Below are 19,382 nucleotides of genomic sequence, written 5' to 3'. Positions count from 1 at the left end.
ATTTCAGCAAAATGGACTAGCCTGCTTAATAATGTTTTCACTTTAATTTTTGGGGTGTCTTTAAATTCAGTTCTCTATAGGTGATCATTTTCATCAAACAATGGGGCATCTTTACGTTCCTAAAACATTACCCAGTCCACATCAGTATAGATATCCAGCATGATATTTTTCCCCATTGAGATATGTGTTCTCAAAGTGTTCCTTTAATTTTTTGAGCAGTGTATTACAAATTGGGTGACTTGTCAGACTTCCAAACAACAAATTGTTGGTGCCCATTTAGCTGGAACCATGGCGAGAATTTATTAGGGAAGAATAGTGGTCGTAAATGAAGAATGACACTGTGGGGAGGATTTGGCCATTTATGGGGTGCCTCCAGGTGGTTTAATGAACACCTTAGGAGTTGGAAAAGTACATTACACACAGGAGGTTTTTAAACCTAGCACCAAGTGACCTAGCGAGTACTTTCCCCTTCTCAATAGGGGAGAGGAAAGGAATTTTAAACTACAACCAAAAAGCTTAGCCCTTGGATGAAGTAGGAAATTGAAGTAGGAGTTTACCATTGTAGGTTTTCTTTTGCAGCAGGAGGGGAATGAATATCTGTTCAACAACAGCACAGACAACCATTTTTATTTATTTTAATTTTTTTTGTAGAATTGAGTAGGGCTTTCCTCAGGCTTTTTTTTTTCTTAGTTCATTTGCATGTGCAGTCTATTGTGTGAGTTGCCAGGCAGACCTTCCAACCACTGTTCTCAGGAAGACAATGTTCTCTGGTAGCCATATTTTTAATCAGTACAACATTGAAAATGACCCAATTTACAAAATGTAGAAATGTGGAACTCCGCTCTAGGGAAGTTGTGTCACTCCAGCATTAAGAGCTCCTTACTGGCATTTCAAAGAATCCAGGTAGGAAAGATCAGGGTGGATGCACAGAGAAACCCCCCCAACATCAGAGTCAATAGGAAAGATCAGGGTGGATGTACAGAGAAACCCCCCCAACATCAGAGTCAATATAGAGAAATTATATTGTATGGGTAAAACAAACTATGTATAATATTCAACTCGTCTTTCAATAAAAACTTGTATTGGATACTAGTGACACAGATGGCAATAAACTCTACTTTAGTTTTAAAAAAAAAAAAAGAAGGAGGACGACACAAATAATCATTTTGATGGGAGTTGGGCTTTAAAGTGTTTTGGCTGCAGAATGATCAAAGAAAAGACTCAAAATGCCCCTTTGTTTTTAAACTCACTAAATAGATTCAAAATTGTAGATTTGTGGAATTATACTATATAGATTTTTTTCAAAGACTTCTATAACGCATATGCTTATTTTCGGGACTTGATTTGTTACAATCCCACACAGCAAGGAGAAAGAATATCCCAATAATTTGTCAGAATCTGCATGGCAAACCAATATCAATATATAAATATGAATTTTATTGGTAACTTAGAGTAAAAATATACAGTAGATAATTAAGACATTTTATTGGAGTAAAGATGATGTACAGTACATAATTAAGACATTTTATTAACAACCTATAACTATATGAAGTAATAAAACCCACCTATCCACAAACATTATGCAGAAAAAAAAAAAACTGTATTATACTGCTTTACAAAACAGAACAAAGAAAAAAAATATATATAGTTAAAGTGATCCTACCATTAGATATAGACTAAGAGCAAATGTTACAAAAATTAAAAAACACAAAAAAAATGTATATGCTTAAAACAAGAGGAAAATTAAACCCTGCTAAAAAGTATCATGCACCCCCTTAGTGTAAAAAGAATGTAACCTATAACAGCCAATCAGAACTATTGTAGTCCAACTAGCCTAAAGCTGACAAAAAACAGGAGACAATTGAAGTCAAATTTGATTACAGTGAATGCCAAACTCAAAACTGGGGCAGCAGCAGACACCTGCCAGCCAACCGTTCACCTATGATATGTAAAGCACTGAGAGTTGTCTCATCTTCTCCATAGCAGAGCATGAAACCAGTCTGAAAGACCTCTACGGATGGATGAATTATGCCTGCACCTTAAACTTCTGAAATCTGATTCCTTGCTATAGGTTACTGCAAAAGTATTGCTTGTAACTTAAAACTCTGAAGGGTTTTTAAGAAATGGAAAAAAAAAAAAAACACACCACAGGCAAACGAAGTATTAGACTGGTAGGGTGTATTGTGCCAGAGATCCTGTTATTGTGCTCCCCTTAACCAAGTTCCTCACACTACAAGCTGAATAGAATTTAGATGGTAGTGAATGTTTTAAGGAAATGATCCTCAAAGATAGCAAACGAGGAAAGAACCCATGTACATGAACCCTAACTGTTGCTGGGATGGGTATGGAGCCATTATCTAGGCACTGTATTGCTCTATTTCAAATCTGCTTATCTGAAAACAAACATTAACTATTTGCACATAACTGTGAATAAAGTGTAACATTTAGCAAAGCAGCAACTATTAGATCGGCCATAAAAGCACATAGTTCATTTACAAAATGAGTAACAATGTCGGAATCATTGAGCAGTGCTAATTACCTGGGCATCAGTGACATTTTTTAAGCGCACTACAAAGGTAAGGCACCACCGGGAGTTAGTTAGATCTGTGCAATGACAGTCACTAAAAGGATTCAGCAAAAAATGAGCCAGTATACCCTTTGTAGGGAAATATAGACACCTAACCCTTTACATTCTCATACAGGTGACAGCTGTAAAGTCACATCATGTGACAGCAACTGAAGGATGCAACAAGTCTTCACATCTGTGTCCGACCCGGACTGTTCTTATTGATCGAATCAAAGTCGATGACTATACTTTTTCGCTTGGGAACAAATTTCCTTAAAATATAAAATATATAGGTTAGTTATCTGCCAAAACTAGTTTTATAACAGTAAAATGAGAAAAAAAAAAAAAAAGGGAGGGGGGAGGGATAGATACATTGCCTAGGCTTCACGCTCTCTCTAGAGGAGCCAATTATAGTGCCCCATGCAGAGAGAATCCTTAGAAGGGATAGACTGAAACAAAAAGACACATGGGGTTGCTGAGGCTGTGTGTTTTTCAGCTAACGGAGATCATAAATTATCAGGAAAGGAAAACATTTTCTAACAACTGAACTCCAGGAGTTGGTTTCATTGCTAAAGTTTTTTCCTTTGTGCAAAATGCACCACCAGTTTTCCCCCTCTGCTCCCTATTGCTCTGTTAAACTTAATTTATAAACTTAAAGACCTACAGTGTATATTCAAAAAATTAACCTCAGCTACAGTAACAATCCTGCCCCGTTAGACAATATAATGGAAAGTGAAGCTAAGAAAGAGGACCTGAACTGTGGATGATGTGCTCACAATAGCCAAGGATTGCATGAGGATTTAGAGACAGGGCTTAGCTTCCGCATAACTAAACCACCTCCTGCGAATAAGTGTGATATCCCTGTACAGGTGTGAAGATGAACTACCAGGCAAAAGGATAGTACTTCAAGCTTCGCTGCCCTCTGAAAGATGGGGATGTCCTGAAGAGACTACAAAACACAGAGGGTGCACCAGCCTAGTGCGTTATCCCACAGCATTATAAAACCATGGTTCCCGCAGCCATGTCTCAGCCAATGAGGGGGGGGGAAACTCGGGAAAGCTGATTCTCCTGTGCACATAGCTGGACCGAGATCAGGCTCAGGTGAGTATTGGGGGGAGCGGCTGCTGCACACTGAAGGTTTTTTGATCTTCATGTGTTCAATGCATGAAGGTAAAAAACCTTCTATGTAAAGCATCAACCCCAGTCCCCCCTAAAACTCACCTAAGCATCCTCTTGATCCAGTGATGTGCACTGGAGTCTCGGCTATCCCAGGGCTCCCTCTTCTCATTGGCTGAGACAGAGGCAGGAGTCATTGGATCCCACTGCTGTCAATCACAGATAGTGAGCCAATTAGAAGAGAGGAGGTGGGGCCAAGCCACAGCTCCGTGCTGCTCTGTGCAAAACCACTGCACAAAGCAAGTATAGACATGGTTTTTTTTCTTAAAAAAAAAATAAGCCTTTAGAATCACTTTAAAATGCCTCTAAACCCTAATGTGCATGTACACGGTGCGTTGCTTCTATAGACAAAATGCTAAACTCCTCTAGCAGTAGTGTTTTTTTAAGCCAGTATCCATTGACCCTGTATGGCATGCTCCCAACCCCTATGTAAGACCAAAGGGCCTGGTGATTGGCCGTTCAGGCACAAAGCACTGCATTAATGAGGAGGCTTTCCAAATCCAGAAGTACCTGAATTTTTAGAATGCAGCAGCAATAAGAGTGGTAGATAAAAGCATAGTCAATGAAACGTGCCTAAAGAGAGTGTGGGGAGATTGATGAGATTTCCTGGTTTTATAAAAAGAAAATTGCTTTATTTGCCACAAAAATACTGATCCAGGTATAAAAAAAAAAAAAAAAAAAAAAAAAAAAAAACCACAACATTGCTGAGAAGATAAAAATTGCTCTTACGTGTATCTGATACCAGCAAGGTTAAACAGAAGCCTTGCAGCCTTCATTTCTGGAGAGCCATGGTACTTGTCCGACATGTAGATCACTTCTATAATGCCTAAACAAAAATATATATTGCATCACTTGTTGTAGAATGAAAGCAATAAAAGAATCTCCAATACATAGCTACTCTACTACACATTTTACAGGGCTGCAAAATGGCCAGAATATTTAATATACAGAAGTAAGAATATCCATTTAAAGTCCATCTGAAGTGATATTGTGCACTAAACAATATTGAAACAGCACTCGGAGCTCCTTCAAATCTGACACTGCCTTGAATGTAAGATGTACTCAACTCTTAGCTTTCTGTAATGCCTGCTAAGGGGTTTTAAGATCTACAATTACTCACCTGCTTGTATGATTAGCTTGGCACATTCATTGCATGGAAACAAAGCAACGTACATGACGCACCCTTTTACATCTGCTGAATTCTTGTTCATAATGGCATTCAGCTCGGCATGGCAGACTGGTAAGATAAAATATAAAAGGGAAACACCACTAGATGGCACACCTTCACATGTCTACGAAAACACAGCATACAAAGATTGTACAAAAAAAGAGAAAAGTATCTCAAAAAGTGTGTTCAGGCAAATATTCTAACATAAAAACAAAATAAACAGTCTCTTTTTAAAGACCAAGTCCACTCAAATGTTATATAGTTAAAAGGCTGCATAAGTAATGTGTTGTAGGCAGAGGCCATTTGAAATATTTCCCATAATTTCCAAATAACTGCACAATTCTTACAATACTGTAAGCTCCTTGAGGGCAGGGACTGATGTAAATGTACAATATATACATAAAGCGCTGCATAAATTGACAGCGCTATACAAGTACCTGTAATAAAATAAATAAAAATATTGTCTCCACATGGGCAATGCAGACCAGACAGAACGGTTGGGCAAGGGACTTTTCAAGAGTCTCATAGTAATAAAAGCCGAGGTAAAGCAAGCCTGTCATAATTGAAAAACAAGGCAGAGCATGGTATTTGCACATATCCCTAAAATCTCATGACCATCCAGTGATTCCCCCCCCCCCCAATGAATTCCAGCTTTAACATTTCTAACTTGCAGAAGCCCAGAGCCTAAACACACACCAGAATGACAGTGTTAAGCAGGTGGCTCCCACTGGTGCCAACAGTGAATTGAAAAATGTAGGGGGCCTGCCTAAGGGCCCAATGTCTGGACCAGCATTTGTTTCACAAAAGATTTTTTTGTGTTTTCCCACAAGGGCACAGTAAAAAGAGTAAAAGGCACAGTAAAGGAATGCAAACTGGGCATTCAGGTAAAAGCGTACCATATGAAAGAGATTCCAGTGTTCCAGCATGATACACTATCAAAGGTAATCATATGGAGCAACAAAGCAGTGGTATCAAGGAATAGGACAGGAATACCTAATGCAGTGCACAAGCTGACATGGGTTGCTTGCTGCCATGAATAGCAGACACCTGAGCCAGAGGAAAGGCCTTTCTTAATCTAGAAACTGTCCTACAGATATTGTCAGGCAACTGATGTGCCTTCAGCTTCACTGGATCGTAGTTATGACAAATATAAAGAAAATGTTATCTGAATTGACCACGTAAATTGTGTACTTTCATGGTCACTAGAACAAAAAACAGTTCATAAGAAGCCCCCCATTGTTGACAGAATTAAAGTATAACTAAAGGCAAAACTTTTTTTTAGTTTTGGATAGAGCGAAGATGGATTAGAACCCATGTTAGGTTTTTATTGTTGTCTGTGCCCGTTAGGGGAGATTCACCCTATTTGTCCGATTTACCATTATCATCGAAAGGGAATATAAAAGAAACACCCAAATTTGGGTTATCCCCAGAAAAGTAATAGAGGGAAAATCTTCCAATGGGGACATTAGTTTTGGTGACCTAGGGGTCCCCAAGGAATTCCCTTAATTTTCAGGGATTTTCTCATTTCCAAGTTTGGCTATGGGACAGGAAGTGAAGGGAAATCTGTCCAATGGGACACAGATGGCAAAAAAATAAACTGACAGGGGTTATAACCCTCACTTACTTTATCCAAAATGATAAAAAAAAATGTTTTGCCTATAGTTCTACTTTATGTATATCTGATGGGGAAGGAAGGGGAGCAGATGGCAGTGGTGGTACCACAGCTGATGGGAAGGGGGGAAGCTGATGCCGTATTTCGGGGGTAAGAGAGCTGATGGTGGAAGGGAGATGATGGTGGTGGTTGGGTGCACAAGAGCTGTTGGTGGAGGGCACAAGATTTGATAATGAGGGAGGAAAAAAAAAAAAAAAAGCACAGCACAGACATCGGAGAAAAGATGAAAGGTGGATACGTCATAAATATAAACCAAGCAAAGGGATGGTGTGAAAGATCCTGAGGAAACAGCACTGCACTACAGTTTACTGATCACACTGGGAGGGTAAAGAAGCCAGAAAAGAGAGAGAAGGAAAGGAGAGAACATTTATACACTCTGTTCCAAATTATTATGCAAATTCTATTTAAGTGTCACAAAGATTAAATATTTTGTTTTTCAGTTTAACTCATGGATGGCATTGTGTGTCAGGGCTCTTTTGATCACTGAAAACAATCTCAGACACCTGTGATAATTAGATTGGCCGGTGAGCCCAATTTAAGGAAAAACTACTAAAGGAGGGTGTTCCACATTATTAATCAGAGCACCATTATCAAGCAATATAGGGAAGAAAAAGGATCACTCTGCTGCTGAAAAGAGTGAAATAGTTCAATGCCTTGGAGGAGGTATGAAAACATTAGATATTTCACGAAAACCTAAGCGTGATCATCGCACTATTAAGAGATTTGTGATTGATTCAGAGCACAGACGGGTTTGTACAGATAAAGGCACATTGAGGAAGATTTCTGCCAGATCCATGCATTGGATCAAGAAAGCAGCTGCTAAAATACCATTACATAGCAGCAAACAGATATTTGAAGCTGCTGGTACCTCTGGAGTCCCACAGACATCAAGGTATAGAGTCCTCCAGAGTCTTGCAACTGTGCATAAACCTTCTATTCGGCCATCACAAACCAATGCTCACAAGCAGAAACAGCTGCATTGGGCAGAAACATACATGAAGACTCATTTTCAAACAGTCCTGTTCACTGATGAGTGCCGTGCAACCCTGGATGGTCCAGATGGATGGAGTAGTGAATGGTTGGTGGACAGCCACCCTGTTCCAACAAGGCTGCAACGTCAGCAAGGCGGTGGTGGAGTCATGTTTTGGGCCGGAATCATGGGAACAGAGCCGGTCGGGCCCTTTAGGGTGCCTGAAGGTGTAAAGATGACCTCTGCAAAGTACAGTTGTGTTCAAAATAATAGCAGTCAGACATCATTAACTTGATCAATCACTGTTTTTGGTAGAAACTATATTTCTACATGGCAAATAATTTACCAGCAGGTGTAGTAGAGTAATAGAAATCCAACAGACCCAACAGTCATGACATGCATGCTGCTGATTCTGTGTAATTGAATCACTAATTGAAAGGGGCATGTTCAAAATAATAGCAGTGTGGAGTTCTATTAGTAAAGTAATTCATTCTTTGAAAAACAGGTGGCAATTATTGCCCTTATTTAAGGAAGGAGGCAGCAAATGTTGTACATGCTGGTTACAGTGCATTTCTCTCTGAAATTCTGAGGAAAATGGGTCGTTCCAGACATTGTTCAGAAGAACAACGTACCTTGATTAAAAAGTTGATTGGAGAGGGGAAAACATATAAAGAAGTGCAAAATGATAGGCTGCTCAGCTAAAATGATCGCAAATGCTTTAAAATGGCAACCAAAACCTGAAAGATGTGGAAGAAAGCAAAAAACTACCATTCGAATGGATAGAAGAATAGCCAAAATGGCAAGGACTCAGCCAACAATCAGCTCCAGGAAGATCAAAGAAGGTCTAGTTACCTGTGAGTACTGTTACAATTAGAAGACGCCTATGTGAAGCCAAGCTATCTGCAAGAAGCCCCCGCAAAGTCCCACTGTTGAAAAAAAGACGTGCTGAAGAGGTTACAATTTGCCAAAGAGCACATTGACTGGCCTAAAGAGAAATGGCGCAACATTTTGTGGACTAATGAAAGTAAGACTGTTCTTTTTGGGTCTAGTGGCCGGAGACAGTTTGTCAGACGACCCCCAAACACTGAATTCAAGCCACAGTACACTGTGAAGACAGTGAAGCATGGTTGTGCAAGCATCATGATATGGGGATGTTTCTCATACTACGGTGTTGCGCCTATTGCATACCAGGGATCATGGATCAGTTTGAATACATCAGAATACATGAAGAGGTCATGCTGCCTTATGCTGAAGAGGAAATGCCCTTGAAATGGGTGTTCCAACAAGACAACAACCCCAAACACACCAGTAAACGTGCAACATCTTGGTTCCAGACCAACAAGATTGACGTTATGGAGTGGCCAGCCCAATCCCCGGATCTTAATCCAATAGAAAACTTGTGGGGTGACATCAAAAATGCAGTTTTTGAGACAAAACCAAGAATTAGAGAAGAACTGTGGAATGTAGTCCAATCATCCTGGGCTGGAATACCTGTTCACAGGTGCCAGAAGTTGGTTGACTCCATGTAACATAGATCTACAGCAGTTCTCAGAAACAGTGGTTATACAACAAAATATTAATTGAGTGATTGAAAGGAAAGCAAAATCTTCAAACATTTTTCAGTTTATATAGTGAATGTCTAAGTTTGTAAAGAAGAATACAAACACTGCAATTTTATAGAACAGTCTAATATTCACTTTTCTTCATTTCTTTTTAAGAGGAACAACACAAATGTGATATATTTTTCTTCAGGTTTTGATTTGGAATAGAATGTGTAGTGTTCCCAATGCATTTGTGTGTATGGAAATAAAAGCTATTAGAAGGATTTTGAGCTTTATTCACTTTTTTCAACACACTGCTATTATTTTGAACACAACTGTATGTGGAGTTTATGACTGACCACTTTCTTCCCTGGTACAGAAGGAAGAACTATGCTTTCCGTAATAAAATCATCTTCATGCATGACAATGCACCATCTCATGCTGCAAAGAATACCTCTGCATCAATGGCTGCTATGGGGATAAAAGAAGAGAAAGTCATGGTGTGGTCTCCATCCTCCCCTGACCTCAATCCTATTGAGAACCTTTGGAGCATCCTCAAGCAAAAGATCTATGAGGGTGGGAGGCAGTTTACATCTAAACAGCAGCTCTGGGAGGCTATTCTGACATCTTGCAAACAAATTCAAGCAGAAACTGTCCAAAAACTCACAAGTTCAATGTGAAGCTGCTATCAAATAAGGGGTCCTAAGTTAAAATGTAACGTGACCTGTTAAAATATTTAAAAAGTTAAAATGTTGTTAAAAGTTTGATTGAAATAGCTTTTGATTTCAGTAAATATGCTGCAAAACACAACAAATGACAATTTTCAGTTCTTTACAACCTATAAAGTGTTTTGAAACTTACTGTGCGTAATAATTTGGAACAGTGCATTGTAAGTTTTTTATGTTTGAAAAAATACTGTTTTCATTAGGAGGTTTGTTCAATAAAATTTGAATTGTACTCTAATAGTTGATAACATGAGAATTATGCTGACTGTTATTTACATTAATTATTTAGGTAAATGAGAAAAATAACATTTGCATAATAATTTGGAACAGGGTATAGTATAGCGACTGAAGATCAGAAGAGGACAGCAAGGCTGGCAGCATCAGAGAGCAGATGAGTGAGCTGGGACATACAAGCATAGCAGAACATCCATGAACATAAGGAGCAAGGGACCGAATCATAGAATGGAAGACTGAGAAAAGCCAACAGTGTGCATAGTGAACACCAGTTCCCTGTGGAAAACCAGCAGCTGAAATACAAGCAGATGACAGCAGGGACTGGGATACAAGGGCAGAAGTTAGGCCAATCCTGCATTCAGCATGTAGATGAGCACTGAGGGGACAATGGAGTTTTGGGAAGAACAGTGGATGAAGACAGGAAAGAAGAAAGGAACAAAGCTGGAAAATGAGAGCAGACCGCTGTCACTTGTTTGGGGTTTTCTTCCTAAACTGTAGTAAATCCAGGATGTTAGCTAGTTGCAATTGGAGAGAAAAAGCTCAGTGAGAGGTCCGCTTCTCGAGTAGGCATATTCTCTCGCACGAAAAAGTGGATTTACTATTTAAACTATAAAAACGTATTAATCATTTTGCATATTTACATAAACAGATACTCAAAATAGCACAGAATTGTGCTTCAACTTATTCAGCACTGTAATTGAGGACATTACATAGGAGGGTTTTTTTCCAGCAGTAGACCAACTCTAAAGAAAGATTGCTGCTGAACTTGCAAATGCTCCATGGCATCATCTGTTTCTGTTGTAAAGGCACTGAAATCCTCATCAGAGTATGCACAGGACATATCATTAGGCTCACAAAGCCTGTGTGGCCAATTCCTGGAGACAAACAATTTAACTTAAAGAAGTTTCCAGAAATAAAAATATAAAACCTATAGTTGGAAAGTTGCAAAATCCCATTTCATCTACATAGCACATTCATAAGGGGCAGCAGCTGGGCTCTTCGTGAAATATTAGAACATCACAAATAAGCTCATTTTTACCGGAGCACAAATTCTATTTCAGCAGTTTGGAAGGAGAATAAATGAGAAGTGCTTATTTAAAGGGCAAGAAAGCCCTTCCACCCCCAGTTCTGACAAAATTTGGTTAAGATTGTTTTGATGCATCCATCAAGCTATCGTGCGTGAGAGAAGAAATGGAAAAGGCACTCGATCATGATATAATAGAAAAAGACTGAGGCTGATGTAAAAGGGAAAAGAAATATAGAGGCATTTGTGGTTTCGTTTTTACACAGCTTTCAACAAAGTAGACCTTCCACATAAACTTAACACTGCTCCCAGACACATGTCAGGCCTTTCTCCACACACCATTATAACACTGACAGCCTTTACTTTTGATATGCAAGACAGTGCAGGTTTACAAAAAAAAAAAAGAACAAGTCAAGAAATAAATGGAAAAGCTTAAACCATGCATTTGTGAGTTTGGTGTAAATACACAGAAGCATTCCACTTTACAACTGGCTATAAATGAATGCTGGAGATTTGCAGGCAAAGAGAAAACGAACTAATAAAAAAAAAGGTGTAAATTAATAAGCTAGTAACCGAAATGCACCCTTTTTTATTTATTTCTTTTTTAGAAGAAAAAGTAACCCTATAAAAAGTTTAGAATTGCTACTATAAAATAAAACTAGTCTACAATTATATCAGTTTAGACACCAATTACATTAAAACTGTTAACCTAAAAGCACAATTATACTCTCCTCTACTCCAATGTGACATCTGCAAGCAACTTCTTCTGCCTGGCTTAGTATCATTGGTTATGTTTGGCACCAACGCATGCAAAGAATGTACACCGAGATATGCAGACGCAGCTAAGACTGCATTCACACTACAACGTTTCACCCAGATCGTGCAAAATCACGTTGTGTATATGCGCATTTTTTCATTACAAGCATAGGGCAACTTATTCCATTCAATGGGCTGGCTTATGCACCACAAACGTGGCAAAAGTAGCTCATGCACTATTGGAACTTCAAGGGGTTTTAGCAAACGCATGTCTTACTGCATTTGTGATTTCAGTAACAATGAATGACATCACCAAGCATGACATGTTTTTAACTTCCCAAAACACTATTGTGTGAATGCGTCCTCAGTGTACATTGTAAAGAAACTCGTGAACACACAAATAGAACTGTTTTATTGCATTATTGCTCTTGTGGGATGTTCCCTGTCTGCAGTGCTCAGGACCTACCAAAAGTAGTCCAAGGAGAGAAAACTGGCAGACTGTTGACAGGGTCATGGGCATGTGAGGAGTGAAGGCAGGGCGTGCATTGCACTTTCATCTGTATAGGGCTGTGTAGCCACAGACAGGTCAGGGTAACCATGCTGACCAGTGTCCACAGCCAAAAGAGCCTACAATAGGCACATAAACATCAGAACTGGGTCACAGATCAATGCAAGAAAGTGGTCTGGTCTGATGAATTCAAAAATGGTTTGTGGAACACAAGTCTGAGGTTTTGATTTGGCCTCCAAATTCTCCACATCTCAGTCTGACCATCTGTGGGATGTGCTAGAAAAACCAAGTCCGATCCATGGAAGCCCCACTTCATAACTTACAGAACTTAAAGGATCTGTTACCAACAGCTTGGTGCTAGATACAACAGCATACCTTCAGAGGTCTGGTTGAGTCCATGTCTCGACGGGTTATGGAGGGTGGTCATAATGTTATGACTGATCAGTGTTTGTATAGACACATACACATATATAAACACACACACATCTGCAGCAGAGGGTGACTATGACCCTTCCAGTGAGATCCTGGGATGAGTCTACATTTCAGTATAACTAAGTACATAATACATGCGCTAACTGGCTTTAGGCTGCAAATGCTCATGCTTTTGACATTAATCTGAGATCATTCAGTGCATGTGTTCTACTTATAGCGGCTTTTGCAGTCTCAGATTTGTATCGGGAGAGAAGTAGTTCTAATGCAAACAAAAGCCTGTCAACACTGGCCTTAACAGTAGCGTCATGCCTCTTCCATGATTACTGAAATAGGGGTTAAAGAAAAACCCAACATTTTATATTCCCGATATGTTTCTGCTGTACCATGAACTTGTATGAAAAACTATCCTGTTCTCTTTGTGTTAAATCCCTGGTGTTCCTGCCAGTCCTTCTACTTTCCTATTAAAAACTGACCACACTGGGCATGAAAGCACATGGTCAGTTTTCTAGCTGTGCAGAGAATTCAGCCTGCTCTCCTCCTATAGTCAGACTTGTGCTGACATTGTATATCTATACACAATGATCTGCCTTTCGTGTCTTTTTTTTAAACGAAATGGGTTATTTTATAAGAGGAGCGTTCACATATACCTTAAACCGAGAGAGAAAGAAAGAGAGAGAGAAAAAGAAAGAGAGAAAAAGATAGAGAGAGAGAAAAAAGGAAAAAGACAGAAAGAAAAGGAGAGAGAGAGAGAGAGAGAGAGAGAGAGAGAGAGAGAGAGCGAGAAACTGCTGGTGCAGCTCCCGGAAGATCATGTCTACTGATGCATGTAGCAGTGAATACTATAGCGATTGAGCAATGCCTGTGCCCCCCTTGGATATCAGATATGAATACTTACTTTGAGCTAATCTGGACCGCTGTAAATTGGCAAAAAATTATATTATCTGGAGTTCTGCTTTAAGACTAGATTACTAATACAGTGCTAATAGAAATCAGTCTAACCCACTGAGGAGAGAAGACTGTAAGGCTTTCCAGCCCCCTACATACAGTATATATAATGCAACTAGGAGACTATAGACGAACTGCAACAAGGTTAAAAATGAGTGCTTGTAATAAAATATTTCCTACCATATGGGTACTTTGTATCAAGTTTATCTGCTGCTGTTCTTGCCCATGGAAGGGCATCATCAGGACAGCCATTGGGCATTCCATTGTATCCAATACCAACAATTTTGTTCTCGGGATTTACAATGCATGCTCCAACCTAAGTAAAAATAAAAAAGATGAATAGACTAAAGGATTTCCGCTACTACAGAGAAAGGTAAAAGAAAATAAGGCTCAGTCCAAATTTCCCTATGGCAAAATGGAATGTGTGCATGTACTCAAGATTCCCCCAGCACGCTGGAAACTTTCAGGATACAACCACACCTGTATGTGATATACAAAGAATGTGCAGCGCTAACGGAAATTAAAATAAACCAACATATCATAATCTACCTAATATTAAATAAACCGTACAAGCGTAACAGTCTATATATGTGAACATCGCAGAATAAATCTTCAATAGAATGGTGGTGCTTCAGCGGTAAAGTGAAGTAAGAATTCCGCACTCACCCGAAGCGTAATAAAATTATGCGGTGTGTATATCAACAGAGGTCCCCCTCATAGGCATGGGTCTGGGCTGGAACATATGGGGATTCTCCCTCCAGGAAGTCAGGATATGCGCCCTCAGAGGAGGTGGAAAGGATCCAGCTGGCCAGAGGTCCCTTTAAGGGATAGGTGGGTATGGATGCCTGTACTACAGGTAATTCCCTCTCTGGATGGATGGACTGGAGACTGGATCGCAGCAGGGCTCTATAAATAATATAGCTCCTTATTGCAGCAACCCAAAGGGCCAATGAGCCTTCAAATTGCCAGATATATTAATACGACCCATCCACATCAATGATTCAGGTTAAGCAGTAATGGTGGTATCCCCCTTTACATGCAGCACAGAGAATGACCCATCCAGATATCCAAGCTTCTCCCAGCGACAGGATGCTAAACTCAGACAACTTGTTCTTGCTCTGGGCTGGAGGCTTTAGGCTAAAGCTGAAATTGCATTGCACCAAAAAGTAGTGCATGGACATGGACTGCAACTGAAACGCGTGGTACTTTTGTACCATGAGATCTTGTGTGGGCAAACGCACAGCATTTGCAACCTGCATTTTGGGTGCCGTTAGCTTTGCACTGACACCCATTTCAGATCGCAAGGGCAGTGTGACTGGAATGCGGTGCAGGAAACCAGTATATAACAGGGATCTCCCACACCATGTTCTACTGTGAACAGGTCCATAGGCATGTTGTGTTCATCACATGCTACACAGCCACCAAAATCTATTTTAATTCCGGGTTGTAATGCAACAGAACAGTGTTCCAGGGCAGGAAGGGGCATAGGTATAATGTTTGCTATACAAACTATACTCCTCTCCAATATCAAGAAGCACGAAAAGGGAGCAAACACCTAGTGCATTTTCAACATTATACTCACAGACCAAAACAGATAGGTAGCATATCATATCATGAATTCAAAACCAAGAAGTCTGCATTCTAGCCTCATAGGACCAAACGGCTGACCATACTAGCTGGCGCATTTTGGCAGACTGTATCTTTTGTCTTAAAGCGCTGTGGATAATACAGTAGGTGTTTGTGCCTTATTTTGTATTGCTTTTTGTTGTTTTCACAGTTCAAGGTTCCCCAAATTGAGGAGGGCTGCCTCGCTGTAATCATCCACCTGGTGTTGCACAGTGATCATTGCATTTGCATATTTTACGGCTAGCTTCTCTCTGACCATTTAGCGATGAGGTGTCACATTTACACAGTTCTACAACTTCTCTCCAATACTTTGCAGTAGCTGTGTTTGGCTGGGATCTGAACCTACATGTTCAAGCCCACCAGACGTTGTCACCTGTTTCGGACAATCAACTGCAGCTGGGTCATTCTTCACCCCACAGTTGCACGTACACAAGGGGTTTGTATAATTGTTGCTGCAGGGAATGCCCTGTTCATAGATAATTGGTCCCTAGAGGTGACCACTTCCCAGTGGGCTCACACATATGGGTTCAGATCCTAGTCTGAACACACCCAAGCTCATCACTACTTTGAAGTGGTCCTGCACCACTACCAATAAAAATGGTCCAACTCCTGGTGAGGAGTAATAGTAAGGTGTAGAAGACCATGACACAATTCTAAGTATAACATGGAGTGTATCAATGTCTGTGCAGTGTACTAGGGAGAGAATTCTTTTTACACAATTGCTGCCAGAATTATTCTGTTTCTCCATATTCCATGGCAGACCAGTTTAATAATTCCCTAAGAAGATGCTCCTCTGTGTCAAACCTCAACACTGTAGTAGAGAAATAGAGGAGCACAATACAAACATTGACAGACATAATGAAATAAATGCACCTACTTGGGAGCTGGGATCTTTACTCCTCTGAGCAGATAAAAAGGCGACGGCCATAAAATATTCACACCATTCTAAGTAATCTTCCCGCTTTTTGCACATTGCATCCACTGATTGCCTATAAAGCAAAATGCAAATTAGAGAAGTGCAATGAACCTTAAAAAAAAACAAAATCATGTAAACAATGTAAATATTGATAGCTGTCAATTTCATTCAGGTCAGTTCTATTCCCAGGGTACCCTCTCCATTACATCCCAGGACAATAGAAAATAACACTAACGAACAGATTTCCATAATGTATGCAGGTGAGAATTTCAGATGAGGTATGTTCAGAGATGGAGAGATTCATCATACATTTGGAACGCACACAGCTCTGGGAACAATGTGCTAGGCTAGCCATACACTGTACAATCTTCTTTAGATCTACCACCAACTATGTTGATCAGCCATAACTTTATGACCACTGACAGGTGATTATTATACAGGATTTATATAGTGCCAGCATTTTACGCAGAGCTTTCCAACATAAGCGTAGATAGTGCAATAACCATACAATTAAATACAATAGGAATCAGAGGGTTCTGCTCATTACAGCTTACAATCTAACAGGGAGGATCAAGAGATACAAAAAGGTAGTAACTGTGGAGGATCAGCTGATGGAGAAAAAAAAAAAAAAAGAACAGCTGTTAGGTGGAGGCAGGATAGGCTTCTCTGAATAGGAGGGATTATCTAAAAGTGGACAGAGTAGGAGATAGTTGGACAGTTTGGGGTAGGGAGTTCCACAGGATGGAAGTGGCTTCGGAGAAGTCCTGGAGGAGAGCATGGGAGGAGGTGACAAGGGAGCTAGAGAGCAGGAGGTCTTGAGAGGAATGAGGAGAATGGTTAGGTTTGTATTTTGAACTAGGTTATTGTAGTAGCTGGGGGCTGAGTTGTGGATGTCCTTGTAAGTTGTTGTTAGTTAATTGACTAACAATGAATATCTCCTTATAATGGCATCTGAAAGCCTGTGGGATATATAGGCCAGCAAGTAAACATGTTGTCCCTGAAGGTTAAAACAAAAAAATGGGCATCACAGTTTGTGGTTTATGAGCCTGCATAGCTGCAGACTGGTCAGGGTGTTCAAGCTGACCCGTGTCCACAGCCAAAAACTCCTACAATGGGCACATGAGCATCAGAACTGGACTATAGAGCAATGGAAGAAGGTGGCCTGATTAATCACATATTCTTTTACATCCTGTAGATGGCCCAGTGTATGTGTGTCTCTTACCTGGGGAAGAGATGTCACCAGGGTGCAGTATTGGAAGAAGGCAAGCCAGCAGAGACAGTGCGATGCTTTGGGCATTAGTTGCGCTGACCACCAGCGCAAGGGGGGCAAAGTTCCGCTGACCACCAGCGCAAGGGGGCAAAGTTGCGCTGACCACCAGCGCAAGGGGGCAAAGTTGCGCTGACCACCAGCGCAAGGGGGCAAAGTTGCGCTGACCACCAGCGCAAGGGGGCAAAGTTGCGCTGAACACCAGCGCAAGGGGGCAAAGTTGCGCTGAACACCAGCGCAAGGGGGCAAAGTTGCGCTGACCACCAGCGCAAGGGGGCAAAGTTGCGCTGACCACCAGCGCAAGGGGGGCAAAGTTCCACTGATCACCAGCACAAGATAAAATCTTGTGTTAATAAAAGCAAATGTATTAAAAATCACAGCCAGTCCAATCTATATATATACATATATACACAAACATATATATCCTTGGCAGTGCACTGACCAGCCATGCGAAAGCTAGGACGAGTCACGGCTACTGAGTCTAGGCTCGTGACCTCATCGCCTGGTGCTGCTACTCCTTTCCAAGTACATGCATTAGTCCCTATGTGCGTCTCTATTTGATGCTCGGCTGCTGGGGTGACTTGGCCCAATGCTGACAGAGAGGGCTCTGCCTGCCATTCCCTGGCCACCACTGGTTTAGGATGTCCTCACTTCACACAGCTTTGATAAAGTTACAATCAGATTGTATAGTGTATGTCAAGCATAACATGTAGTCTATCAGTGTCCGGGCATTGTATACAGAGCAGGATGTGTGATCAGAGATGATTGGATCATGAGATCACACCGGGGAGATCCAGCCTGTAAAAGAGATGTAACTTCACAACATAGCCCGAGCCTCCCACACACAGGAAGAAGTCTGGACATCGTGTATATATATATGTATATATATAGGTCGGTCCTGTGCAGATTACCCGGTGCTGGTGCCAGTCGCTGCCTCCTCGTTCATCCTGTATAGAATAAACTTTAACTTCCCTAGCCGAGCACACGTGACCCCCTCCTCTTCTACATTCGCTTCCTGGACTCTAGTTGTTAAGAGGGGGCGGGGTGATACTATCGACTGTGTGAGATGACTTGTGAAGGGGCGGGGTTAGTGGAATGGAGCTTAGATGGGAAAGTAGAGGAGGAAATGTGCGGAAGATGAGTACCGGGACTGAGAGGGTGCAGAGTGAGGTGGGACTAGTGAGCTGTAGAGTGAGGTGGGAGCAGCGAGGAGCGGGGTGAGGTGTGAGTGGGAGCAGCGAGGCGCGGGGTGAGGTGTGAGTGGGAGCAACGAGGCGCGGGGTGAGGTGTGAGTGGGAGCAGCGAGGAGTGTTGTGAGTGGGAGCAGGGAGGCGCGGGGTGTGTTGTGAGTGGGAGCAGGGAGGCGCGGGGTGTGTTGTGAGTGGGAGCAACGAGGCGCGGGGCGAGTGGGAGCAGCGAGACGCGGGGCGAGTGGGAGTAGTGAGATGCCGTGGGAGTGGTGAGGTGGGAGTAGTGAGATGCAGTGTGAGTGGGAGTAGTGAGATGCAGTGTGAGTGGGAGTAGTGAGCTGTAGGGTGAGGTGAGTGGGAGTAGTGAGGTGAGTGGGAGTAGTGAGGTGAGTGGGAGTAGTGAGCTGTGAGGTGAGTGGGGGTAGTGAGCTGTAGGGTGAGGTGCGAGTGGGAGTATTTATTTATCGAGTTTATATAGCGCCAAAGGGTTTGCTCAGCGCTGTACAATAGAGGGAGTAGTAAGCTGTATGGTGAGGTGTGAGTGGGGGTAGTGAGCTGTAGGGTGAGGTGAGTGGGAGTAGTGAGGTGAGTGGGAGTAGTGAGGTGAGTGGGAGTAGTGAGCTGTAGGGTAAGGTGGGAGTAGTGAGGTGCAAGTGGGAGTAGTCA

General features: G+C 41.4%; 1 protein-coding gene across 2 annotated transcripts; it reads right to left on the bottom strand.

Annotated features, from left to right (window-relative positions):
• Window positions 1–1,416: 1,416 nt before the first annotated feature.
• Window positions 1,417–18,581, bottom strand: DCTD (dCMP deaminase). 2 transcript variants are annotated; one of them, XM_089669643.1, is made up of 6 exons: window positions 18,438–18,581; window positions 16,221–16,332; window positions 13,898–14,033; window positions 4,863–4,979; window positions 4,472–4,568; window positions 1,417–2,838 (listed from the first exon to the last, which is right to left on the bottom strand). In XM_089669643.1, exons 1-6 carry the CDS (start codon window positions 18,470–18,472, stop codon window positions 2,757–2,759), a joined length of 579 nt encoding a protein of 192 aa, XP_089525769.1. In that variant the 5' UTR covers window positions 18,473–18,581; the 3' UTR covers window positions 1,417–2,756. The 2 variants fall into 2 exon arrangements, with proteins under 2 accessions (XP_089525769.1, XP_089525770.1); XM_089669644.1 differs by lacking the exon at window positions 18,438–18,581 and adding an exon at window positions 17,482–18,422.
• Window positions 18,582–19,382: the final 801 nt, after the last annotated feature.

The sequence above is a fragment of the Staurois parvus genome, unplaced genomic scaffold (assembly GCF_062004578.1).
Source record: "Staurois parvus isolate SC_StPar_1 unplaced genomic scaffold, SC_StPar_1.0 ptg000080l, whole genome shotgun sequence".
Classification (NCBI taxonomy): domain Eukaryota; kingdom Metazoa; phylum Chordata; class Amphibia; order Anura; family Ranidae; genus Staurois; species Staurois parvus.
This window is presented reverse-complemented; position numbering and strand designations above follow the sequence as displayed.

Bases quoted from the DNA above. Each gene is read 5' to 3' on its own strand.
- DCTD (XM_089669643.1), bottom strand. From the start codon at position 18,472: ATGAACGAGGAGGCAGCGACTGGCACCAGCACCGG. The intron at 14,034-16,220 runs GTAGGTGCATTT...ATTTTTACTTAG, and splicing joins GTAAAGATCCCAGCTCCCAA to GTTGGAGCATGCATTGTAAA. The intron at 2,839-4,471 runs GTAAGAGCAATT...TTATATTTTAAG, and splicing joins CTTGCTGGTATCAGATACAC to GAAATTTGTTCCCAAGCGAA.